Source organism: Corvus cornix, chromosome 18 (assembly GCF_000738735.6).
Source record: "Corvus cornix cornix isolate S_Up_H32 chromosome 18, ASM73873v5, whole genome shotgun sequence".
Taxonomy (NCBI): Eukaryota; Metazoa; Chordata; class Aves; order Passeriformes; family Corvidae; genus Corvus; species Corvus cornix.
The window spans coordinates 5398591-5426008 of record NC_046347.1 but is presented as its reverse complement, the minus strand read 5'-3'; the positions used below and the strand labels follow the sequence as shown (position 1 = coordinate 5426008).

Genomic DNA, 27418 nt, shown 5'->3' with positions numbered 1-27418 from the left:
GCACATGGTTCACTAACTCAGGAGACTTGATCCTGTTTGATCTTTGATGATGCTATAAACATAGAAACAGCCAAACCCACACAGTTCAGGCTCATTTTCCAGAGTCAAATCTTAATTTCTGATTATAAATAAAATTACCACTGCAGAGAAAGCCAGCCTGTGGTCCCCCAGTGGCACAAATCACCTCAATGTAAGACAAACAAGATTATAAACTTCTCTCTGGGGAAGAAAAAAAAAAAAAGGACCCAAGTGCATGTTTCAGTTAATCTTTATCTTTCTCTCCGTAAGTAAGCAAAGAGTTTACAGTGCAAGTTGATTTCCACAGAACAAGGATCAGACTCCAAACACCAAGAAACAAACAAAAAGGCTTCCAGAGGAACTCACAAAGAAACAAAGCAGAAAAGAGAGGACGGAAGAGATTGTGAGAACCAGCAGATCCATGGGAGGGAAGAGGCAAAGCACGTGGGACACGGGAGGCCCCGTTCCAGCTGTGAGGTGCGAGTGCCATACAATCAGAGTCTGGCCCCACCAAATCACATTCTTATACATGAGAGATTCTCCAGGTGAAACAGAGCCCTCACCCTGTTTACACCAACAGAGGTGGGGTCAGGATGGGAGTAGTGCTGGGTGGCAAAGTGGGTTAGAGATGGGAGGCAGGTGGGGGAATAACCTCTCTCTATTTCACGCATTTCTTATCCTTCAGAAAACCATTCCAGTTTTATTTCACTTTCTACTGGCCTGGGACTCTATCCTCTTTCAGTGCCCAGAGAAGGAAACCACCTGACTACAGGCCAGTGGGAGCCAGCAGCACACTGGAGCAGCTCTCTGGGAGAGGATGGTCATGCTGTTATCACTGCAAAGCTTAGGCCAGGGTTACAAGTCACAGACTTGTGTCATACTGTCCCTGTACTTAAATGTGACAGACCTGTGGTCTAACCTGTGGCAAACAGCTCATGGCCAGCAATCCTCCCAAGAGCCTGAATAAAAGAGCACCAAGGACTATGCTTTGCTGGAGAGGGAAAGGTCTCAGTTCATGACAGGACCCCTCACATTTCATTGTCTAAAGACCACGTGGGTCTAAGACAACAGCCCCTCCCAGCAGAACATAAAATTTGACTCAAACCCCAGGGCGTCTCCACTTAACAATGTGTAACCCCACGATGCTGAACCAAGCCAGCAACAGCGGATCTCCCACCAGTTCCCATTCTGGCTTCCCAGATTTTACACGTGCTTGGGACCCAATACATTCAAGACTCAATAACTTGGTCAATAACAAAATGCCGTGAAGAATTAAACTTTGCCTCAGCAGTCTCCACTCCCTACTGACATGGAGATGCTTTTCCTCCTACAACTTCCAAATTCCTCCTACAACTTCCCTGAGTGCCTCCCTCAAACCCTTGCCTTAACGGTAGTGTGCAAAAGACCCTTTTGCTCCCTGCATTGCATCAGCCTGCCAGGCAAAGATGGAAGGATGTGGTTCCTTTCAAACCCAGGTGACTGTGTCCTTTCAGCCAGTGGGAGAAGACTTAAAAGAATTTAACAGTCAGGTCTCTTCTCCTTGCTCTCACTGAGCCAATCCCTTCCTCCTTGTGTGCTCACACAGATTAAACAGGGCTTTCAAAAGTGAGACAGGCTCCTTTGCAACAGCCCACCATGAAGGACAGGCTGCTGGGCCTGGAAGCCAAGGAAAAACTTCTGAGCCACACCAACAAAACTTCTCAAGCATCTTTCCAGGAAAGGACTAGAGAGATTCAGAACCGAGACACAAAGTTTTCCTTCAACATCTTCTCCTTTCATTTAGGTGGGAAAGACTTCCCTATATGCAACTGAGACACCAGAGAGACACCTGCAGCCAGAAGGGATGCCCTGGAAACTTTATGGAGCTACACGGAAGTAACTGCAGTTTCCAAACCCTGTCTCCTGCAGGAATAGCAGCTTCTCCCTTGCACCCAATGTACAGCTAGTCTTTTTCAATTAAATGCTGACTCTGACCAGGGCAAGGACAGGGTCATATTGGTTATCAAACCACATCCAGAAGCAAAAGAGTAACAGAGGAGCTAAGAACAGTCTGATTTCTAGTGCAACCACAACAATGGACAATCCCTTAGATATCTTTAACTCAAGGTTCATGGTGAAGGGTGAGGGAAGAGACATGAACTGGGGGGAGGGATGTCCAAGCAGGTCCCGATTAAAGCTTTAAATGACAGGGAGGTAAATGAAGTGATTGTCCTTTTGGTCTCTCAGCTGGACGTGAAATGCAGGAATAGTTGTGATGAAGCAGCACACCGCAGTCCTTAGATCCAGTGTATTCCTCTCAGTAGAGGTAAGTGCTCTCTTTAGACCCGTTGAATTTCAAACAGCTTCACATCTGTGTCATACCAGATCGGGGGATCCACATTCCTGAGGGAGAAAGACAAGAGCCACTTTACTCCCTGTGGCCAGGTACATGGAATTCCAATCTCACAGCCAAGGTTACAGGAGCTGGCTGCACAGTGTGCCTTCAACTTTGCATAAAAGGAGATCACTGGCTGAGAGACAATGCACCTTACAGGGATGACAGTATCTACAACATCCCACAAAGCCAGAGCTTTGCATGAAATCTCTGCACCAGACCCTCTGGGCAGCTTTTCTATTCCCTGCTGCTGCCAGTTCCCAAACAAGCAGCACTCCCAGAACAACCCCCTTCATGTCACCCACTCAAAGTTTTGGAGCAGCTGATTCACCCCAGTCTCTTCCAAGGGAACAACATCTTTCTATCCTGTAAATATGAGATAACCCAGGGCTGGCTGAGCACACGCAATTCTCTCTATAGGCCTCCCAAAACTTTGGAAAAGACCAAGTCAGGCTGCAGCCAGCTGGTTTACCTTAAATAAATAACTCCCCACATGTAGGTGCGGAACCACATGGCAGTGCCCGAGTTTGCCTGGTACTTGCGGATGAGGATGGGGTGAGGCACCGGGAGCAGCCCCACCAAGGTGCCATGCTGCAGGAACTTGAGGATCTCTGACTCATCTGTGAGACCCCTGCCAAGACACAGACCAGGAACATCCTTAGCATGTCCCACAGACATCTCCAAAACTGCTGCAGCACAAAGGGTCAGCCTAAACAAACGCAGACACTGAGCCATAGCCAAAGTGAACACTCCTGCTCCCCTCTGTAAACAGAGCGGAGAAGGGATCAGACAAACAAGATGTTTGGCAAGGAAAGTAACAACTCTGCTGAGCCCAGGATGCTTTCAATTAAACTTTACAAGGTTTCTCTTTATGAGCCCTCCAAATTCAAACTCTGCCAACATCATATTGCTCCTTAAAACACCACACAGCCCTTCCTCTCCAAAAATCTCCTTACTTGTCAATGCAGATCTTCTCCACCTGAGGGACCAGCACCTGTAAGAGCCGCATGATTGTCTGCAGGGGAAGCTTTGACTTCCAAGACATCACCTGTAGGTAGGAAAGCAACAGGGACATCAGCGCACTACATTAGCAGGCTTTTACAGCTGTCTCCACAATCTCTGCAACAAATGAAGTTTACAAAGATCACAAAGCTGGTGGGTGAACTGAATGCACAGGAGCAGTACAGTAAATCCTGGAGCACTAGAATTATGAGGCACCCAATGAGACCAGTGCGGCATTGGTTTGAAAGAGGTAAAACAAATCATTTCTTTGCAGATGTCAGTAAATTAAAGTTCTGGAGCTTTGACCTCAAGCACCTGTGAGGAAATGCTGCTTGAGTCTCTGATGGCAGGGGAAGGGGTAGGGGTTGTGAGGCATTTCTGCCACAACCCTTCCTCATTATTGATTTCCTCTGTTCAGATGCCCTTACCCAGTCAGGAGTTGGAGTCCACTGTCCACTGGAGGATGCACTAGAGAGACGCCTTCGATCCCGCCGGGAATGTGATGCCTCCTATCAATAAACATTATTTTTAACAAATAAAAAAAAACCCAAATGTAAATCACACTTAAGAGTAAGAAATACAATCCATTTTCTGCTGATATTCTCCCCAGATTTTCTAGACCGCTACTGGCAAAGACAGCTCAGCCTGTCCCTAGAACATGTCAAACCACCAGACCTTCTTTTACCAAACCCATGTGCTCTGACCCAGTGAGTGGCAATATTTGATGAAGTTGGAGGGCCCTGTGGAAGGTCACAGGTCCAGTCACCACTGTTGACACTCTGCTGGAACGATCCACAGTGGCAGAGTTAAAACAGGACTGACAAGAGACTGTTCAGGCATACTTATTTCTTTTGGCACAGAGATTAAATAGCTGAAGGCCACAGATTTTCCAGCCTCTGTCTACTGAGTATCTCTGGGATTTTTGGTGTCCATCCTAGAATATCCTGAAGAGCATTTTTCCAAGGGTAGGCTCTCAGCAATTCTTATCTAACAACTCTTGCTTCTTGAGGAATGACACACTCAACCTGGCTTTCCACACTCATGGTGGGAAGGAAGGAAATAACCCTCTAAAATCACTGTTGATCTCTGCCCAAGGTGAAGAGAGGCTTTTTCCTTTAGCAATGCACCCTGACCATGCACTGCTACAGCCTAGAGCTGACTTTTCTACAAAACAAATGGGCACAGCACTTCCTTCCAACAGCCATCCTATACCTCCTCCACATGCACAGACTCATTCACTCATCACCTTTACAACCAGAAACAGCCAGCCTGGGGTAGAGCTGTGCCAGTGCTTTTCCAGCTGGGGAACAGCTCTAGCCAGCTGCTGGACACAGATGGAATGACCCATGATTATGTTTCATGTGCTGCTAGAAGAAGAAAACCTTTCTTCTGCAAGTTCTCAGTCAAGATCTCATTTAATGACAACATAATTAATTGTGTGCTTAAGATGTCTCATTGGCCATGGGCCTTGGTATCAGGCAAGGCCAGGAAGGGTAAATAAAATTGGTCCTGGGGAATTTGGGAATTCTGTACATTCCAATTTATTCAAAGCCACTCTGAGGGCAGCACCTCAGCCCAGCCTTCATGGGAACACATTGTTCACAGCACCAGCTAGACAGAAGATTCTGGTAGAGTTCTCCATCCCAAGGGAGAGGAAAAAGAAGCAGCAGTAAGAACCTGAGTTGAAAACCTCAGGATCAGGAGGTTTCATGGCCTCCCCAGGCAATTTTACACTCACTGCTCTGTCAGAGTCTTCATGTTGGAGAAAGTTCACTCAAGTGCCCCAGCTCTTGTGTCGTAGCACAAACATGAAACACCCAAGATGATGCAACAGCCCTTCTGAACCACGTTGTGTCCCAGCACTCTGCACATGTGCACACTGCCTTTAGTGCAATGCCTTTCTTCAATGGGGCCAACAGACCTCTTCTTCTAACCCCTCATTTTTTTCACACCTAGACCTTCCCTGCACACCAGTGTCTGACCTTACCCCACTCCAGGGCTCCCCATCACTCAGGGCTGTGGGTGGATTTCCCTCTGGTGACAGCTGGGAAGCCTCGGGCTCCAATGAACGCATGGTCCCATCCTCCGACACCTGGGACTTCTCCGTGAGCTTGTCAATCCCTGTGTTCAAAAGAGGAAAAGCTCAGAAACACAGGTTAATTAAGTATGTTTAAAAGCAAAGGGTTCTTCTCTGCCCCACTATGCATTGACACCCTGTGTCTCTGCTGATACCGGAAAAGCGCTCCTTTCAACAGGAGAAGGAAGATTTAGCCTTGATTTCACAACCCCAAAGGAGTTTTTCTCTAGAAAAATGCTCCCTGAGGAGGAACACAGGTTCACATGGATTGAGTTAACCTAAGGCAACAGGTCAAGATTAGGACAAATGGTCATGGCCACACTAAGTCTGAGAGGACAGAAACTGAAGGCAGTTTGTTTGTGATCAGCTTGGGCCAACTGATCTGAAACTCAAGACTGAAAGGCAGTTAAGTTATTCACAAATGTAAACTCTTAATCTCTCCACACCCAGTGAAAAGGTGAGCCCACACCATATCTCACAGAGAAAACAAACCTCTCTCCTGTTCCAAAGGTAAACTAAAGCTCACCTGGAGTAGCCACCAGACTGGTCTTCAGCGTCCCTGGTTCAGCAGGGGCAGCAGGACGTGACCCTTCCATGGAGACCCCGTCCTGGGAGTTGGTGCGAGAAATGGGTTCGGGGGTTTTCTTCTTGCGCTGCAGCCCCTTCTGGATGGACTGGGAGTCCGTGGGCAGGTTGGCCAGCTGGTGAAAGACATTCCGCTTGCGGATAACAGCATAGACCAAATTGGAGTTCCCTGGGAATCACAGCAACAGAACGAGCAGAGAAGTAAGGCTCAAAGAGCTCTCCCAGCCCAGCCCAGCTTGCTGCGTACACAAAGCATGGTTGCTCCCACCCACAAAGGCAGCGGCACAGGGAAGAAAGAACAGAGATCAATATCCTCCTATCTGTTACTAAGCAGTACAGAAACTTCAGAGAAATCCTTCCTAGGCTGGAAAGCTGACAAGAAATGGCTTGGTGAGGGATATTCAAACAGCTGAGAAGAAAAAGGACAGTTTAAACTACATATTAGCGTCTATTTTGGAAGAAAAGGTTACTAGCCAAGGTTCAAGATTCTTCCATCTTCAAAAGAACTCACAAAACAAAACAGGGCATTTAATTTAAGGAGACACAGGCTTGAAATAGCAAAGCCAAAAAGCCAGAATTCTCACTGCCTGCAAGATGGCACAGAACAGAATGAAATCATCCTCTAATATAAAACACAAATTACACCCACAAAGGTTGGTTTTGGATTTGGCAATTGCCACATGCAAGATTCCCATCAGGGAAGCAGAACGGCTGTTCTTGATTTGCAAGTTTAAAGCAAAACACTAAATTTTGACCAGGTTTAGGGACTTGACTTTATTATTTCTTTGAGGTAAAAGACTATCATACTATTAAGAGGGAAAGCATAAGGCAGTTCCTGGAAAGTAGCACATGGCAGAACTTTCTTTGCATGAGGCAGTTTGGTCTTCAGCCCCCAGTAACCTGCCAAAGGAGAACTGAGAGGCACTTGAAAGTTGTTTTGTCCCATCAAATACATTGCTGAGCAACATGAGCAGTTTCACAGCAACATCCAGCCAGTCACAACTTACGTGTTACACACTCACTTTGTGTCTCTTTTCCTCTCTATGCATCTCACCTTCTGCAGGAGGGCTGAGGTTATGCTGGTAATTAGCTGCCATCTCATTTTGCTCTAAGCAAATTTGCCTGGGCCAGGACCCAATGCCGATTATCTACTAACTCAACTTCTCAGTCCTATGTAGCTGATTTCTACACTTCTCATCTCCTCAGACTTCCTCTGAACCTCCATCTCACATTCTCTTGGACTAAACTAGTGCAAATCCACTAAATAAAGCAGTCTCTTACCATCAAACTGGTACTGAATGATGTTGTTGAAAACTTCCAGCAAGAAGAAAACAAGATGGTGGTTCTGGACAGCAGAGAATAGGAACCAGGTGGTGGAAAAAGCCTCCAAGAGATGCAGTAACTTGTTAGCAGCCACCATGGAGAGAGACTTCAGGTATGGAGACACTGTGGAAGGCAAACAAATGAAAACAAGAGAAAGAACCAAGGTGTATTTATTCTCAAAAACACACCACTAAAAATGTTGCTTTCATGACCTTCCCACCCTTGCACTTCTGAGAAAGCCTCATGGAATAGCTGAGCCAAACAGGGTTCCCCAGAAGTATTTCCAAATACAGAGGAAATGAAACAGAGATATTGCCTAGTAAAAGGAGGCATTGCTGCTTTCAGAGGGTTTTGTTTAGTCTTACACTAATAATAACAGCACCTCTGATGCGCCTCCTGAAAAGCTTCACAACTGGAGCCACGTGGGCATTCACTAAGCCCAAGGGAAGCACCGCCACCGTGAGGAGGTGGCACTCCCTGCTGGAAAGGGACAGCACTGCTAACCACCCTCACCAGGCCTGCTGACAAATGTCCTGCTGCCACCCCAGGGGAGCTCCAGGACTCTGCAGTCCCCCCCTCTCTGCCCCATCTGACCATGCAGGCAGATCTGATCTGCACTGGCCCTTCCAGCACAGGCTGGAAGGGATGAGTTTCCAGCAGCAGGCACTGGCCAGTGTTAGAGGACACAGGCAGGGGCAAAGGGAGAGGGGAGTGAGAGCACTGTGGGCTGTGGTTTCACCCCACACAGCGCTCACCGTTCACAACGATGGTGAGCAGGCAGTCGAAGAGGGGCTGCAGCCGCTGGTGCCCGCTGGTGATGATCTTGTGAAAGACCTGTGGAAGGAAGGAGCTCTTGAGCAAGGCAGCACCTTACTGAAAGCACCCTCTCAACCAAAACCAGTGCCACCCCCACACTAATCGCTTCCTGACACCATTCCTTCCTAGGCAGGGCCCTGCACACTCCACAATTACACAGGTGGGGAAGGCTGCTCTCACTGCAGACTCGCGCTCCAGGAGTACAAGCTTTCATTTACAAGGAATCCTTTGGGAACGTGATGAGGGCCCTACAACACCGCAAACAGAAACTGACTGTCAGCTGTTCCACAATGTTCAGGCAGCCTGGGACAAAACTAAACCACCAGGAAGTAAGAGACACCTTCATCTCCAATGGACTTTGAACCCTTACGATAGCTGCTTGAAATGCCACAGAATGAATCATTTTACATTTGATTTTAGTGCAAACTTCTAACTCAAATGTTTGTCCTATTTTTAACTATATCCTCAGACATGAAAAGATTCAAGTGCCTTGTAATCAGTTCAGACATTCACAATCTTGGCCTTCCCACCTTTATCTGGCATGTCTGTGGAGAAGTCCTGAGCATAATTAAAACAAAGAGATGATCTGAGATTAATGGAATGCAAGAGCAAAACACATAGCATCAAGAGCAGTTACAGTGGGCAGGTTTCTTCCTACTCCTTCTAATGGGAATCTCCTTTCGGAGATTTATCAGAAGCTGCTGAGAGACTCTTCTCTGGCAAATGAGAACACGACAGAAGGGAAGCACCTGAGGCTGGTGTCGCAAAGCACGCAGCTGCTCATAGGCAGCATTGTGGGCAGACTGAAAGGTCAATGAAACTTGCAGCAACCCAAAGCTGTAGGGCTGAGCTTGGTATCACTGTTGTCCCCATTGACAGATGTGGTCCACACACCTCTGGTTACCTGGGACAGAGCCAGATCTCCTGCCTTCCCTACCTACAATCAAGTCTGGTAGAGGGCATGCATCCACCCCCCTCATGCCAGTCCCAGAGTCCTCTGAACAGCAGTCCAGCACCATCAGGAGTCCTGATTTTTAGGATATCATGCAGATGGAATTGCACCTCATACATATGCACCCTGCCAGACACATCACCTCAGGTTAAAAGTGTGCATCCCACACAATTCCTAGCTATTCAGTGGGCTTCCAGTCTAGGGAGGGCGAGCACATTGAAGGAGGACAATTCTTTGTGGAGGTAGGAGGGTTCAAGAAGTGCTGGAGCTGTACTCACGATGATGAGCAGATCTGCATGTGTCCCTGTGAAGACAGGGATGTCCATAGGCACTCGTACAGAATACGGCTTGTTCAGTCGCACCCCAAAGTTACGCTCCCCACTGAGGAGCAGGAGGATAAAGACCCCAATGTGCATCAAGCCCACTCGTGCTGCAAGGAGAGAAAAAAAACAACAGAAAAACATGTCACAGTGAGGTCAGTGGAATTCTGAAAACAGAGGGGCAGTGAGGAGAGAGGAGAAACACTATGGGACTGATAAAAAACTGCACAGACTAAACCACCCTGATAAGGGACACACAGAGCTCCCTCCATTGTCAGTACCAGTGTCCTTCCCAAGCACATCTGTGTTAAAGTCTTATCAGTGTTAAGTCTTGGATGCTTTTCTTCATTATGTCCTTAACGTAAACCCATCCTCATAGTAGGGATGATCTGACTATTTCACTATACAATGATGGAGTTATGCCTGATTTATTCCCATGGCAAGAGCAGATTGCTCATTTTTCCCTCTTCACTGGATCAGGGACACCATTTTCAACATGAGGACTCAAAATGTTAACATATGCTAAGGAAGGATCTCCCTTCCCTGTGTTGTGGGACAGATCATGTCCTACTTCTAGCCTCTTGCAAACATTAAAACCCAATTAACTGGACAACTCCACACCATGTCTGTAGAAGCTCAGGAACATGCACTCAAGACGTTGTCAAGTGGTAGGGAGGAAACATCTCAAAAACATTCTAGCTCAAATGTCAGGCACAAATCATCTCAAATATTGAAAATAACCAACTTACACTGGTCTGCTCTGGCATCATTGAGAAAATACAAGATTGGGACAAGAATGTCCAGAACATCACTGCTCTTCAGCACAAAGAAGAGGAATTTCTGGAAGAAAGGGGAGGATTTCAGACAATCGTAAGCATATACCCTGCACCATCCACAGGATTCAGAACAGGCAGTCTCAAGCTAATCATTCTCTCAAGAACATTAGAAAGGCTGGTGTATGCACTACCTCATCAACTCCAGTGTTACTTGTAGAGTTTTTATAATACCTGCTGCAGAACTTGCTTCCAGCACAGACCTTTGGAGCTGCAGCCCCTCTCACAGGCTGTCCCTACAGCCAGACTCCCAGCCCCTGCATCAGGGAGCAGTGCTGCTGACCACAGCACCCCAGAGCCACTGCCAACTACCCACCACAGCCCTTCACCAGGGCTTGGTCCAGCCAGAGCCACAATATCCAAGCTGGGGTGAAGCTCAGCAAGAAGCAGATCCACACCTTGTTGAAGTCACAGAGTTTCCAGAAGAGGACAAGGAGCTCCTGATGGAATTGTATCTTCTTGGCAGAGTTTGGCAGGTAGGTCTGGACCAGCGGGTTTGATAACAAGCGAGCCACTCCTTTCAGGATGAACTGGAAATCCTGCCAATAGCCCAGGAAAGAGACTGTGGTGGGCCCAGGGCTAATGCAATCAGCATGAAATCAGACAGGGAACAGTGCAGGATGGGAGCATGTTACCTCCTCTCGATGTATCCTTGAGAGGTAATTCACAAACAGATTGTCTGGTCCAGGAGGCTGCGTTCAAAGAAAAGGAGGGAAATGCTCAGCGGCAACAAGGTGAATTCAAGAAGTCAAAATGTAACCATCAAGGTCTCTCGCTTCAGCCTTCTGCTCTGAATGACCCAGCTTTAAATGCAAGGAGACAGAGCACTGCACAGAATAGTAAAGTCAGGGGCTTTTCACTTACAAGCTCCTGATTCAAGTCAGTGACCAAAATCTAGTATTTTGTGACTACAGGACTGAAGCAGGATTGGACCAGAGAGAGCAGATTGTGAAGGGAGGAGCAGTGCTGAGTCCTACAGCCTAACATTCAGTACAAGCTGGTGTGAGAGGACCCCAGTGAGTTCAGGAGAGCAGCAAATACAGATTCTAGTATCACTCACATCCACATCATCCATAGCTGTGCCAGTGGTTGTGCCATCCACAGTGGGGCTTGAACTGGTGGAGCTGTCATAGTCCAAGGTGACGATCAGCACCTGGGCCGCCTCCTCCACCAGCGGCTCACGGTAGTCAGAAAACAGCAGGTGATTGTAAGGGATCCCATAACCCACGGGGTCGTAGGCACAGACGACATTCAGGAGCGAGGTGAAGAGTGGGAGTGCATGTCTGAGGAGGAGAAAATGCTCTCAGAAGGCAGCAGCAGGAAAAAAAAGGCACTGACTTGGAGAGGGACAGGCATATCTCTCCCCAAGAGTCTGGGGCCACGACAAAACACAATCCTCTTCTCTAACCTGTGACGGCAGTCCATGACTGAGCAGCCCAGACCCAAGAGCCAACACTCCCAGCTGGGCTCCTGGACTACAGCTGAGAGGGAAGGGGAGATGAAAAAGGCCACGTGGCCTCCCAGAGGAATCTTGTGCAAAATGTGAAAACGGGAAAGGACTTCAAAGCTCTCTAGCCTCTGGAAAGACAAAACTGTATGTCTTCAGCCTCCAGCCAGGTTTGTGCTCTGTCACCGGCAGAGCTGAGAGTCCCAGAGGTACAATGTCACCAGAGGGCGGCATTCATTCGCCACCAGCACCACACCCTCTTCCCAAGGGTCTACAGCAGAGAACGGGATCTGCCATCTCCCACAGCGCAGGGATCACTCCTGCAGCACACTCCAGTGGGCACCGTGCTCAGACTCTCCTTTTGCTGCTGGGGAACACTTCTCACTACGCAGAAATACTAATGGGGTGTACATGAGACAGGGACAAAGTAAAAGAACAGCCCCTGGATGTCGGAGGTAACAAATCCTATGGTTCCCCATTACCAACACACTCCATGGAAGAGATTTGAAAGTATTTCTCCCCCCGGCACCCAGGCCCCCATCCTTCATCCTCACCTGTTCTCCGTAGAGCAGAAAAACTGTACCCAGGGGTTGGTGTTGCTGCTGTCTGAGGAGGGAGGGAGGTACATGGCCTCGGAGAAACAGGTCAGCAGCAGCTTCAGCAGCTCTGTCCTGGAAGGAGAAGTAAAGGCCTGGAGCCATTCAGGAGCAGGGACTGGGCACAGGAGGCACAATCAACACAACACATAAGGAAGGCTCAGTCCCACCTAGAATGTCCTTCCCAGAGAGAGCTAAGCCCATTTCATTTCCTAAGCCATACTGCTGTCACTGGCACAAAGCTCAGCAGAATTGCTACCTTACAAAAAAGAAATCCAGTACAGAGCTCCTTGGCATTTCCAGAACAGCAGTGTTTACCCACTTCCTGCTGCAGACAGTCTGACTCCCATACAAGAAGCTATTCAAAAGGTCAGCTGGGTTTTTTTCTGTGTTGCCAGTCTTGTTAGCTCAGAAAGGAGCAAGCAGAAAGCTCTTTGGGAATCATGGATAGTCGAGGAGGCAAAGAGAGCTCATCTTCCCCAGATCTCCTTCTCCTGAGCCCAGTTTCTTTCCATTCTGCCTTTGCAGAAGCTCTTACCTATTCAAGTCATGGATGTAGTTGGGCTGTGGAGAATGAGCAAAGCCCACTCCTGCCTCCCAGATGTACTCACAGCTGTCAATGGAGTGGATATCTTCTGCTGTGTCCTGTGGGAGAAATAAGAGGTTGAATCACAGAAGGCAGGAGCCAGAATTGGCAGCACTGGTGGTATCCAAGGCAGTTCAGCCCCTCTCTCTAGAAGAAACCAGCAGAGGAGCATCCAGACAGTTGAACTGTACAGAAGCTCCCCAGGCCTGAAAAAGCAGGTGCTGATATCTTCAAAGTGCTCAGCCTTTGCAGGTAAGGGATAAAACACAGAGATACAAGCACTGTGCACAATGGAGGGGGACCACGTTTCTAGCCATAATTTTAGGGCTGACTTCAGTGGGAATATGGGTGAATCCTGTGTCTCCTTTGCCCATTCTCTCACAGTTCTTCCTCTTTACTCAGTGGTACTTCAGCAAACATCCACCATAACCTGTATCTCTGGGGCCTCATGCTGCTCTGCCATGAACATGAGGTGGTGGTACCCATCTCCCTGCTCTTAAGCTGCAGTCAGACCAAGCCCAGAGAGGGAAAGTCAGCTCAGCAAAGACTACAGAGGTTGCAGGCAGCAGACGAGCAGCCAGCAGCAAGGAACATAAATCATTCACAATCTCAGTGTCAAATTCTAGTTGCCCAGAACCCTGAAAAACCAGTCTGGCTGCTGCCAAGGGAAAAATCACAGGTGCAGGTGGTGGAGGGAGGCTCTCCCAGGAAAACCCATTGTTACCCTGACTTATGCAATCCATCCCAAGTGACAGCACTAGACAGCAAGTCCATCTGTTTCAGCCCCACTTACTCATAGTACACGAGTAGCTCTGATCCAGCCTTGCCCCTTCAGCCCCAGGTAACAGATTTCAATTCTCTTTCTGCTACTCAGAAACCCCAAGCAAGCAATTTAGTACTCAGATTTGTCAAGGAATTTTGCAGCCATCAAATACACCACGGTTTAGCATGCTCATTTTTAGTTGATGTCAGATCTACCCCAAAAAGGAGGGCTGTTTTTCTGTTTATAGACTGAACCTACAAAAAACATGAGAGTCACTGGCAGGGAGAGAGAAGGAGGGAGATGCACCAAAATCTGTCCTCTGTTCTTAGCACACCTGGTAGGAGATCCCTGCTTCAGGAAACTCCTCTGAAGTACAGACACTCACCATAAGGATCAGAACATATTTAAATGCCTTTGCTGCCATGATACAAAGAGGGAGAAGAGGTGGAAAGACACCACAGAGACCATCTACTCATTCAGATCACAGCACACATGAGCAGGCAAACAGCTGCTTCCTGCCCCAGACTCCACCAAACCGCCAGAGAAAGGAACAAGGTGCTAAAGGTCTCTGCTCTGCTGGCAACAACAGAAGAGCAAATGTTTGCCAGCACAACCACTTTTTCCTGAGGGGTGAGCTGTAGTGTGGGGGTAGTTGCCAGCCACTCCATTTGAGACTCATCCTCAGAATATCTGTTTTAGAAGGCACAAACATCATACAATGAACCCAAAATGATGATCAATATTAGTCACTGTGGGCTCAAGCTCAGCAACTCCAGATTTTCCTGCCTGCAGGCTTGCAGGAAGCTGCTGGGGTTTCCTAGGGTCCCCCCCACTGTGCAGCTAATCTGCCTCTATGCAGACAATCTCATGATTCAACTTTCAACTCACCACCGTGCTCCTCCGGTGGCTCTGCACAGTGAAGTCGGGACAGAAGAGCAGATCCGTGACAGCGAGGAGCAACGACTCGGCCAGTGGCCGGGCATTTTCATCATCTTCATCTCCCTGAAGGGACAAACAGAAGAGCATCATCAGCTCAGGGTGAGCAAAGAGAACACAGTAACACCAGTATGACACAGCACGAGAATATACCCTGTCCAAAAACACACAAGGAGGCAAGACATTACACAGGAACAGGAGGGAACAGGAGGGAACAGGAGGGAACAAAAGGAACAAAGGAACAAAAAACCCAGACAGTACAGGAAAGAAATTTCTCCCCGGATGGTGATGACTAAACAGGAACTAAACAGTCTCTTTAATGACAGCAAACTGAGCAGACAAAAGCCTGGAGATGTCAGAAGAGTAGCAGTGGGTACACCTTGCCACGTGGCTTGCTTCTTGAAGACAAAAAGGAAAGGGAAGCATTGACAGAGAAGAGGGTTTTACATTCATGAAAGAGGTGATTTGGAAGGTGCAGAGAGACAGCAATGGGGAGAAGCCAACCAGCAGCAATAAGGTGTAAAACCCCTCAAAATTCTGCATGGGCTGCCCAAAACTGGAGGTGACAGAACAGGGAGAGGCATCAGGCAAGGGGCTGCCCCAGCCTGCCACAGCAGAGCAAGCACAACAGCAGAGAGGATTGTGCCATCTCCAGCGTTCAAAGCAATCTCTCCAAGCACGCATGGCTACTCCTCTGCAGCTGTTGCCACGGGAAACCTTGCCAGATCCTGCCTGTCAAAGAGCATCCTGCTTGGGAGGCCTTCCCACCACACACCGGTGCTTGAGGAAAAGGCAGAGAGCAGGAATGGCAGGAGCTTATCTACCTCAGCCAGGCCTCTGTCAGCCTGAGCACAACACATGGCTCTTCAATCACAGCAGGCAGCTATGGAGATAATGGTCTGTGTGGCTCTGAATCTGTCTCGGTGACAGCAGGGAGGATACCCCAAACAACCTGGATATAAGGACAGGCACAGAGAGAACGGATGGAGCCAGCGAAGATGCCTTGACTTGTGCTCACAGTCAGAGGCCAAATGACAAGCATTAGGGTCCAAGGGGATTTACTTTCCAAGAATGATCTTTGCTAAGAATATTTCGGCTGCCAGAAAAAATGCCCCTGCAGGCTCTAGGTATCACCACATCCAAAATGGTGACACACAACAAACCAGTAGATCTCAACATGATACAGACTCCCATAGAGGAGGAAGGATCCATGGCTCCATGGAGCTCTGCCATCCATCACTCCATTGTGAAGCAGGTGAAGGATAATCACAGAGATATTTGCTAAGAGTCCAGGCATACCATCATCTTCAGTTCCCAGACAGAAATCAGCCACCAGACAGCAAAGCTATTGCCCCTAGATTAGATGTGATCCCAGCTTCCCTAACATCTGGGACTGTATTTGTTTTCCCAGCCTTACAGGTTAAATGCACATGGTTAAATGACTGAGCACACTGAATCACAACAGCTGCACCCACATTCAGGAGGGTTCCCCAACACAGCATACATGGACTGGGCTGGATCACCTTGGGGTGACCCCACCACTCTGAGGCTGAGATACTCTCTTCTAGGTGCTGAACGAAGTGGAAAAACAGGAGTAACAGCAGCCTGGCTGGATCAGAACACCAGGCACCCCTGCACGTTCCTTCCCAAAACAACTTCCTCCATTGTTAAGCCTCTCCAGCACTCCCCAGCCCCTGCAGGGATGAACGGATGGACAATCACCACACTCCCAACATACAAATCACAAAGCAGGACTAGCTAAGACGTCCCTTTTCACCACCCAGAACTTCCTTTTGACGTGCCCTCAGGCAAAGCAGATTAGAGGTGACAGGCAGAGACAGAACAAGGTGCCAGTTTATCCTGTACCAACCACTGCCAACCCTTCTTAACTGTCCCCAAAGACACTGCAGTGCACTTAGACTCAGGAGAACCACATTCTTCAGTACAGCCACACTGACCTGCAGATCAGAAACTCAAAGGAGAGGGCTCTCACAGAGCAGCTGCTGAGGGAGCAAGCAGGCAAATACCTACTCCTGGCATAACTCAGCTGTGTTCTCAGTGCTGCTATCCCTCCTATTTGCAGAAGATCCTAAAGTACTTTCACCCCGTTCCTCTGAGAGATGCAAAAGAGCACTATTGTTCTTGTTCTCCAGACAGAGAAATGTGGGGAGGCTGAGATACTCCCCAGGGTTATGCACGTCACTGACAGAGCCAGAAACAGAACCGCTCTTTAACTGCTCTTGCTCAGTTGTGGGCTTCATCTCCCAGTTTAGGCCCCTGGCTAAAACTGTATCACTCAGCTCATAAGCAGGGTATTGCATCATGATGCCAAGAGCTTCTCTGGCACTGTTCACTTTAAATGTGACATTGTAAAATCAGTGGAAACAACACGCTGTTGCTTTGACTTGAAACTTAAATCAACTGTAATTAATGGAACAAGGACATTTCAGTCAAAGAAAGTCATACAGCCTTCAGTACAGCTCTCATATTCATTAAGATTCACACCTCCGGTTGTACTGGAGAAGCATTCCCTCACATATCAGTGCTCTCCTACAGCTACACACACAAGTGAAACATTCAGAAGATGCAGCAAGAACCAAAGGAAGGGAAAGAAATTACAAAGTGCCACCTAACTTCTGACCACATAGAAATAACTGGAATAAAGTTGCCCCCAAATATTCAGTGTCTCCTCACTGCAGCTGCCCCCCTCATCCTCCAGAAAGAAGAATAAGTGACAAGAGACAGACCCCTCCTCGGCCAGCCCCAGGGACAGTTGACCAGAAGAAACCTCTCCAGTCGGGGTCCTCGAAGATGTAAGGCAGGATACGGGTGAGGAGCCGACAGCAGTTCAAGACAATTTGTCTCTCCTTCTCCGTGTGGCAGCCACTCTCTGCTCCCTGCACCAGCTTCTCCACAGCCTGAAGGAAACAAAACCGAGGAAGGCAGCATTAGCCTGGGCACAAGTTAGCAAGAGTTAGGCAGGTCTGTCCTGCTAGTGACACCCTCACACAGAGTTGTAAGCAGTTCTTGGGAGTTAATTTTCTCTCAGTTTAATGGCACTGTTGCTGTCTGAAACTCTGCAAAAAACAGGGTTAATGATTTTAAACAGACCTTCTTGAATTTCTGCTGTTCCACTGCAAGAGACCTCAAATGCCAGGGCTAATCCATGCAGCACACGTGTGGTGCCACGTGAGACAGACAGCCAAAGCACCAGAAGGTGCTTCCTTCCAACACTGCTCCATCACACCACACACTGAAAAGGGCAGATGAGATTAATCAGCTGCAGCAAGTACCCGAGATGCAGGCAGGAAAGACCAAGGCAGCAGCACTGTGCTGCACCATGTGAGGCGCTGGCAGGGGATGATCACACAGAAGCACAGAGTCTGACAGTTCTGTCTGTGCTGGTGTGATTACAGCAGGGACCTCTCCTGACTCAGGAAGTGGGAGCTAAGCTGCTGCCTGTGTTAAGCATAGGGATACAGCCTCCAGCAGCATCTGTAAAGGTCCTGCTGCAGAAGAGGGTGGTAGCCTGGGTTTCCCCACTGCCCCTGTGAACAGGACTGCTGCTCTGGAAAGAGCTTCTGGGCTGAGACTCTGCAGCCCATCCAGTGGCTGCTGCAACTGCCGGTGGAGGGTCACTGGGCTTTTCAGAATAGATGTGGGTCTCACCAGGAGGAAGTGACAGGAGGTTTTACCCATAGACAGAAAAAAGCAGTTTCTTCCCCCCACAGCTGCACCCACTTGCTCTTACTCCCTGATCCCAAGGGGAAACAGAGGGGAAATGAAAGCTAAAACATTTAACAAGGATTCACCTTGCTGCTTTTTAATTCATGAGGTCATGTGCCCCTGCTTATTTTCATGGCAGACTGCCTGGGTCACTGACTCTGCCAGCCTGCGTCACTGCATTAATGGGTGTTTAAGTGCTGTTTGTCCTGGCCTGTCACACACTAACTGAGCTGAACCACTTCTTCAGGCACATTTATGACTGTATAGCCTGAGTCTCCAGCCATGACTGTAAATTACATTTCTCCACAATCACACAGCATTGCTAAGTCCAGTGGCACACTGTACATGGCACAGGTTGGGGCCCTCAGACTGGCAAAAGCACTGCTGGAGTCTTGCAGGCCCCTAAGACACTGATATCCCAAGACCTACGGCTCATGGATAAACAGTCCCACAGTCATGACATCTCCCAACACACCTGCTTCCAGTAGGGAGAAGAGACAATATTTCAGTCTTGGTTTTGGGAGAAAGAAGACACAGAGACAAAGGGGTTACAGGTCTCCTAAGCCCTTCTCAACTCCCAATATGCTAACTGCCAGAAGCCAATACCAGGAAAAAAACATTGCATTTTCCCTCGTGTTTGTATTTTTTCTCAAGTATCCACTACACACATCTGTCTACAATTCACAGTCGGAGGTACCTTCACTATGATTCAGTAAGTCTCATTCATATATTGTGGAGGAGGAAAGAAAAACAGGATGGCAGCAACTATTTAAAACTGGAAAAACGCCATTCCAAATGTTTTCAACTACAAATTCAAGGCTACTCTTGGCACGGCTCAAATCAGGAGCATTATTAACACCTGCACTTTCCCAGGCAGAATAAGTCTCAGGCTGTTGCTCACCAGCTTGCAAATTGGCAAACCTGGCAGGGCAGGAAATGCTGTTCAATGTCCCTGTGCTCCACACAAGGACGTGACAACACCAGAAGCAGCATCAGAAATGTTCTGTTGTCACAGCAGAAGGAAGAAAAGTTTCAAGATCCTCCTTGAACTTCATCCAGACACTTGTGCAGTGACAGTCTGCACATCCCTCTGGGATCTCTCAGCTTGAAGCCAGACTGGTGCATGGTGAGGTACAATTAGGTGCAGACAAGGAACGGGATGTTCCAGACTCACTGCAAACATGCAGCCTTGCTACAAAGTCCCCTGAGCAAGAAATAATTTATAGAGCAGGCAAGACCCAAGAGGACAGAGTGAAACACAGGAAGGGGACAAGAGGAAATAGGCTCCAAACTGATCAAATGCCAGCTGTGGTCTGTGCTAACCCAAGAGAGGAAGGGTTGAGAATTACCCTCAGGAGGAGATAGGGACAAGCGAGCACATTGTGTGGTAAAAGGTACCTGTTACCCCTTGGAAACCACGGTGCTATCGATCCAGGGACACACCTGTTAGCACAGCTCCAGGGAATAAAACAGCACCAAACTTACCTTGTAACACAAAGTTGCCAAATTTGAAGGTGATTCTTCTCTCACCGCTCGGATTTCTGCAGCTGGTACAAGGGCAAAGACATCCTGCACTGAAGTGGCTGTGTCTGCCCAGAACTGGTCCCAAAACGCATCATCCGTGGCCTCCACAGGCTGTGGAGAGACAAATGTGGTTACAGATGCAGAACTACCATTCCATAAGATCCAGTCATCAGCAATTATGCCTGGCTTGGGGATGGGATGAGGCAAGAAGAGGTTCAATAAAACATATTAGCACTGGTTTTATACCTCAGCCTCTGTTTCCAGGGCTTCAGATGATTTATCTCCCAAACTAAACATTTCCTCAGACATACAGGAGGCTTCGTGTTTGTCTGCAACTACTGCAAGTAATCCAAGATCTTCCTGACTGCATGTGGGCCGGGCCTTCCTTGTGCACTCTGCCACCTTCAGAGCAAGCCAAGGAAGCCCTGAGTGTGCACTGGAATTACTTCTGCTGTAACCAAAGTCTCGAGGAAGCAATCAGGAACATCTCAAATTAGGGCACGAACAGACCCACGGAACTGACAGACCCACCTCAAAGCACTTACAGATAAAATGCAATTGATCTTTCTGAATCAAATATTTATAGAGAACTGGACTCGGTGCAGCCGGTCGCTGCCAAGGCTTTGTTCTTAAAAAGCACTAAGTGTGCCATTCAAAGAGGAGATGGAAGAAAGAGACCAAAGAAAACAATCCATTTCAAACCTGTGGTCTCAGAAGCCCAGCCCCGGCCCTGGGGAACACGCCTCTTTCCATTACATTTTCTGCTAATACTTGCCAAGAGATAGGCACTGCCCAAACACAGCTGGGAGTGCTCATCCTGCCCAAGGGTCCAGCTACAGAGGTGGGATAAATATGTGCCTGTTTATGACAAGCAGTGTGAAAGACATGGATCCACGATTTCAGTCAGAAGAAAATGTGAGCTTTCACAGGAGTTTCACCAGCCACGGTGTGGACACGCTTGGAAGATCAGAAGAGCTGCTCACCTGAGCACCCCCAGCCCTTGGCATGGGGCAAGGAGGAGCCTCCTGCCTTCAACCAGCACCGGCTCCAAAGCAAACAGCAGCGCTCACTAAGGGCAGTAATCAGCACCGTGGGCAGGTCTTCCATGTCAGATAGGAAAGGGGCAAAAATATGACTGTGTGTTTAATTTAAACAACTCCTGTCCACTCCCAGATATGCTGTAGAAGGCAGAAAACTTGCCCAGCTCTATGCTGTGTCTAAATGCAGCTCAGATGCCGCTTGTGGGAGAACAGGTCATTCAGAGCTCACACAGAGAAGTGCTGCATTGCCCCCTTGCCTGTCACCTCCTGGAGTAACAGCCCCAGCCCATGGGCACGTGATGTGTCACCACCACCAAAGGCCAAAAAGTGAGAGGGGCCGGCTACCCCAGACCCTAATAACCAGTACAGCAGGTTATTGCCTTGCAGCTTTTTGCCTTAATGCTTCAGTGCTGCTGGTCCTGGTCCTTCCAGTCATGCAATGAACCAGCCCAAGCAACTCTCCAGTCTTTAAAAACAAAACCAGAAAAAAAAAAAACATGTGTGTTGAGACATCTTATTAAACTCAGCCCTGGTGTTGAAAGCCTAATTTTATCACCTGGACACTAATGCAAGATCCCACCAAATCTCTTCCCAAGGGAAGAGCAACTTTTCCCAAATGGTTCAAGATCACAGCTCCTCAGAGGGGATCTTTAGGAACAATACAATCCAATATTCACAGCCTGACTTTCAGCTGAGCACATGAAGGAGCTGTGCTCTTTGTAACCTGGGCATGAAACACTTAAGTGGAAGGAAAGTTATTTTGGACATCTTACCTCTAATTGTACTCCTCTAAAAGAGCCAAGTATTTGGAAATCTGATGTATGTAATGCATGAAATACCCTTCAGTTCCTACACCCCATTTCAAACCACACACCACAACCTCATGTAGAACTACCACATGTATATCCTGGCCGCCTGCCACAGCCACTCCCACTGACAACAGCAAGCAGCAATTGCTGCTAATTGGGCATCATGCATAAATAATGCCTTCACTCTCATCTAGAGGGGAAGCAGAAAACCATTTCCCTCCAGTAGACACCGATCCCTTTACCTCCCACTAGCCTGAGGCCTCCTCAGAGGTTGAACACAGGCGCTGTTTTACAGATGGCAGCACAACACGGATTGAGGAACACGGCCTCCAACTGCAGTCCCTTGGAGTAGGGAAGCACAGGGGTGATTCCCTGAACTGCAATGTTGGGTGTGCAGCACCATTTATGTCTCAGCTGCCATCTTGGCAACCAGACTAAGCTAAAACACTGGTACCTTGCATTTTTAATAGCTGCAGCAAGTCAGCTCCTCATCAACAGATGGTATCCCATGTACAATGCTGGGACATGGATGCAGTACTGAGTCACTCACATCCCCACTGCCCCCCTGTTTTAATTACCAGCCCGGCATCATGAAGCTACTCGATCCACGTAATATTCATCTCCTTGATAGAACATTACTGGCTGGTTTTAAGCTGATTGTATTCTGCACACAGCATCTCTGGGGATCTAAATGTCCATTTCCTCACGCTGAACTCACCCAACAGACTGTATCCAGCCTCACAGAGGAGAGAAATACAGAGACCTAGAATAGCCTTGTTCACCAGCCAGGGATATCTTCATTTGGATATGTCAAGATTTAGGTACAAGTGTTGGTACAGCACACGCTGTACTCATAAATCCCAGAGCCCCTCTAGCCTTGACAGTGCTTTAGCCAGAGAGCTCACAAGGAGCTGAATCCTCGGCACAGGTAAGAAAGAGCCTAGTGTTCCTCCAGCACAGTGCAGACAACCAGCTCTGCACTAGCAGAGGAATGAGAATATGAATTGAGGGATCAGTAGCTCAACTCTACTCTGGAAACACAGCTGGCACATCTGGAGAGCAAAGGAAGTTCCTGACCCATACACATCTCATGGCAGAGGCTGCTGAAGGTACAGAGCCAAGAGAGACTCTGAGGCCCAAACCAAGCTCCATACCAAAGGGGTGAGGTAACTGTAGCACAGTGTTGCTGCAGACACAGTGGGCAGATCCAAGGTGATCTGACATCTCAGAGTGGGCAAAGTGGGAGACTTTTCCCTTCAGTAAAGACCTCCCACCTGCACACTGGCCAAACAAAGGTAAAACCAGTCCTTCTAGACACCTCCATTCTCTGTTTTCTACTAGCTGTAAATGTTATGTTTCAGGTTCTTTGAAGCACACCACACACACGCTGCAGGACTTGGAAGACTCAGTTTGCAAGCCTTGTGCCACTTACTGAGCAGAGAATCACAGCCTGAGCAGGCAATCCCCAGGCAAACAGGATACCTCACAGGAAACAGGAAAACAGAGAGGGGCTGACCATGTCCTAAAAACAGGAAAAGCTCCCAAGGCACAGTCTCCCCTATTCATTACTGTCCTCAGCCTGACACCAACACCACCTTTACTTTCTCTTTCAGACACAGTTCCTCACAAACTCCAGCTGTGTGTGTATGTGTGTGTGTGTTTGTACCTCCTCCCAACAAAGAGCTCTCTGCACTTATAACTTAAATCAAATGTCCATTCCTAACAATTCCTCCAACAGGCCCCCACCAGAGGACTGTCCTGAAATTAATTCTAAGGTTGCTGCAAACCATCAGCAGAGAACAAAGGAACAAGCAGCCACTAGCCTTGCTCAGCGTGTTCTCTTTTTGCTTCTTGCCAACACGCCAACTGAGCATCCCACCAGCCAAGGCAGCAATCCTTTGGAGCAGGGGCTCTCGTTTTTCTGGAGCCCAAGAGCAGAGCAAGTTCCTCATCCCTGCCCAGGGTTTCCAGCCAGTACTGCACAAGCTCAGGTGGTATGTTACAGCAGTTGCTCCTTTCCACCCCAAATGTGGCAGAACTGCAGTGTATAATGACCATTCATGGAGCACCTGATTGAGCTTTAGATCAGGTAACCCTGGAGGGATAGGGATTAGTTTGAGGCAATTCCCACATCTTTGTACTGCCTGTTTGTGAGCCACTGTGCAAAAGGAATGCCTCAAGACAGACTTATTCAAAATATAAATAACTAGCAAGATTTCATCCCTGCTGCCAAGGACAGCACCTCCACACAGGCTTCAGAGCAATAATAATTTTTTCTATAGGATTGCAGTCAGCAGTGCAGAATCAATGAGAGACTTCAAGTCTGCCACCAGTTCTCTGCTCTCACAGCAGAGACAGTGTTGCAAAGCAAACTGGAAAATGGGATTTGTAGAAGTCTGGCAGGGAAAGCCCAGGACAAAAGTCAGCTGTGTGAAGTGTTAGTTACAGCTTTGCTTTTAAGACAACTTTGCTTTTGATCAACCTGAGACTCCTGGACAACTGAGTCAAGCTTGAACACTGAAGAAATGGGCTGCCAGACACCAGCCTTTCTCCAAGCACAAGATGTGCATTTATCAAACTCAAGCTACATTGAACTCCTGCATTTCCACACCAGGGAAAAGGAAAGGACTGGGGTTTGTCCCACATGTTTGATCCTACCTGTCTCTTTAAAAGCAGAGGCATAGCTCCCACTAAAATCTAACAAGCTGGTACACAAGATTGAAATCTCTTCTGGCTGGTTGCTGGCAGGACCCCTGACTGACTGGGAAAAGAAAAGGTGGTTCCCCAGCAGTTAAAGCTCCCAGACCAGTTCCCTGCAGTTGACCAGCCCTGACGAGCTGTCATATTCACAGTCCATGTTTCCCTTCATCTGTTAAATAGACAGCACTTTTATGGGCAATTTGGGAGGGCTCACACATTCTCTATTATGAAGCACATCTGTTTTATTATCAAAGGGATGGGCCCTACCAGTATAAATGTGTGCAGTGTAATGTAATATATACATATCATATAAAAATCCTAAAGACCATTTCTGCATGTGTGATTATAAATATACATCTGTAGCGTAAGTTAATTTCTTCCTTCTGGTATCACTGCCCTTTTTAATCACTGAAATAATTCTGAAGTGATTTTTCTTTTTTAATACTCTTACACCTTTAGAGTTTCTCTTTGGCAGTTAAAAAAATCAATTAAGTCAATTCCATTTGCATCCAGACTTGGTTCCACTTTCAAGTTCTGGGCTCCACGTGTGCTGTAAACATTCAAGTGTTATGTTCCTTACAAATTTATTTAATTTTTTTTTTTAATGCTCACATGGGATCACTCATTTTTTAATTAATAAAAGCCTGGAGATTATAAAAACTTATTTTTAAGAAAAAAGTAACTTCTGTGCCAACTCTAAACCTTCACCAATGAGTGAACAGTGACTTCTGCTCAACCACTTCTTCCCACCAGAGCCTTAGGAACACCTCACAGTGCATTCTGAGCTCAGAGTTTCACGTTACTGATTTGATGAAAATCTCTTTGTCCAGCTCCCTAATGTTAGAAGAGAAGGCTGCAAAACAAGAGGCAGGCTGCTGAGGAAGCAAAGTGTGTTGTGAGCCAATAGCTTAGAAGGATTTGTCTCTGTCCATTATTGCAGCCTGGTTTTGGATCCAGGATCTCATGGACCAGGAGGTTTTGCTGCTGGTCAGAGATCAGAAGGGTTCAGGAGAGCCCAGTCACGCGTTCTGCACAAGCAAACACCGGTGCCCTTCTACAGAATGTAAATATGGGAGCGCCAACACCCCACCCTTTTCCACATGCAGTCAGTTTCACCTAGACCACAGAGACGTGAAATGAATCCAGCCAAGAATGAAGCTTTTGCTCTTTCCTTTTTATTCCGGGCCCCAGTGAACCTTCTTCCCTTACACAGGTCGATAAACCAGAGGAGGGGAGGGCTCTCGCCTGGGCTGACGATCCAAGGGATTGCCTCATACAGGATTTTCTTTGTGAACAGTAGACTGGGCAGAGCCCTATAGGCTTGATTTACCCCCCAATCTCACTTTATAAGCACATTTCCCAAGGAAGAACAGCCCAAATCTGAGGGCACTCTGAACTATTTAGCATGCAGAAGAGACTTTGGAAGAATCCCTTAAAACATCAATTCACCCACTTCTCTCTTTACCTACATCCACAACTAGTGGTTTTTAAGAATATATTCACAAAAGACATTCTTTAGCAATGCAGATAAACGTGATACTGCTTTAGAAAGTATAAACATGTTTTTTCCAGGCTCTTCCACAGCTTTACCCATCTATAATTCAACTCCCAGTAGTAGCCTGTCTCTTGAGTTTTCACAGATTTTCTCCTATCACCCTTTACCCCTTTGCATCCATACCCTCTTCTTGAATTCATTCCCCATCATTAGCTTTCTGCCATCATCCCCATGTTTTCTTAGCAGTTGTTACTGCCTCACTACTAAACGTGGATCATAACAGCTGTTCTCCATTGTAGCTCAGAAGAACCTGGGATGTGACTTCTCAATAGAGCAAAATCCCTCTGCTCCTTAGACAGAAGGACAGGCTACTAATTTTCTGCCAGTGTGCTGCCGCTACTGGGCACTCCACTTAAAGCAAAAATTAAGCAAGCTCCCAGGACAGGCACAACATATGTTAGACCTCTAGGCAGCCACCCTCCCTTCCCACAGCCCTGACTTTCACTTAACCCCTTCTCCTCCTCAGCCTGCAGAAATAAAGCATTATTTCACAGGTCACAGATGGAAACCTCTGCTGCAAACAGCACAGCTGCCCAACAGCCTTTTGCATCAGCTATTACCTAAAAACAGGGCAAGGTTCTCCACCCATTATGCGCGGGGGTGTGGGGAAAGGATACAGAAAAGGGAGCAGTGGCAAACCGTGTGATGTAAACCCGCAAGCTGAATACATTAGGAGCTGTGGACATCCCTTATGACAGCAGAGTCTGCTCAGTTAGCACGAGACGTTGTTCAGCAAGGCACAAGATGTCACCAGAGGCGGTGACAGGGCCCGACCAGCTCTGGCGGCTGCCCCGGACACCGGCTGGTGCCCCTCCACAGACCGGTGACATGGGGATGGGCGCAGCCTGCCCTGAGCCCCACCGGCCCCCAGCCTTCGGGCACGGCCTCGCCAGGGGATCCTGGCCAGGGCCGGCCTTGACTGCAGCCCCGGCCCCGCCGGGAGATCCTGGCCAGGGCCGCCCGTGACTGCAGCCCCGGCCCCGCCGGAGATCCTGGCCAGGGCCGCCCGTGACTGCAGCCCCGGCCCCGCCGGGAGATCCTGGCCAGGGCCGCCCGTGACTGCAGCCCCAGCCCCGCGGGTCCGCAGCAGCCCCGGCCCCACACGCAGGGACCCGCTCGGGGACCGCGCACAGGAGCGCCGGGGGTGTCTCGGGCAAGGCCGGGTGTGAGGGGCCCCTGAGGGCGGCGGCTCCCGAGATGGCGCGGCCCCCTCGCCCCCCACCCGAGATGGCGGCCCTCACCTGAGTCTTGGTGGTGAGCTGGATCACCGCCTTCCTGAAGTTGAGCTTGGAGTCGGCGCTGCCCATGGTGCGGCCCGGCTGCGGGCAGGGCCGGGCAGGGCTGTCCCCTCACGCCGCCGCTCCTGGGGCCGCCGCTGACGCCATCCCCGTCCCCGCGCCGGCGGCTCCCGCTGCCTCCCTCCCTTCTCCTGTCAA

The 27418-nt window shown here is 48.5% G+C and overlaps 1 protein-coding gene across 1 annotated transcript; it reads right to left on the bottom strand.

Moving 5' to 3' along the window:
* Positions 1-250: 250 nt before the first annotated feature.
* On the bottom strand, positions 251-27418 carry HID1 (HID1 domain containing). The gene is made up of 19 exons (XM_039562336.1): positions 27224-27418; positions 19840-19989; positions 17376-17546; positions 14581-14694; positions 12882-12988; positions 12302-12418; positions 11361-11583; positions 10936-10992; positions 10699-10839; positions 10217-10307; positions 9426-9577; positions 8135-8213; positions 7338-7502; positions 5998-6225; positions 5382-5515; positions 3823-3903; positions 3349-3440; positions 2865-3023; positions 251-2400 (listed from the first exon to the last, which is right to left on the bottom strand). Exons 1-19 carry the CDS (start codon positions 27287-27289, stop codon positions 2337-2339), a joined length of 2391 nt encoding a protein of 796 aa, XP_039418270.1. The 5' UTR covers positions 27290-27418; the 3' UTR covers positions 251-2336.

Bases quoted from the DNA above. Each gene is read 5' to 3' on its own strand.
- HID1 (XM_039562336.1), bottom strand. From the start codon at position 27,289: ATGGGCAGCGCCGACTCCAAGCTCAACTTCAGGAAGGCGGTGATCCAG. The intron at 19,990-27,223 runs GTGAGGGCCGCC...GTCTCTCCACAG, and splicing joins AGCTCACCACCAAGACTCAG to CCTGTGGAGGCCACGGATGA. The intron at 10,840-10,935 runs GTAACATGCTCC...GGCTATTGGCAG, and splicing joins CAAGGATACATCGAGAGGAG to GATTTCCAGTTCATCCTGAA.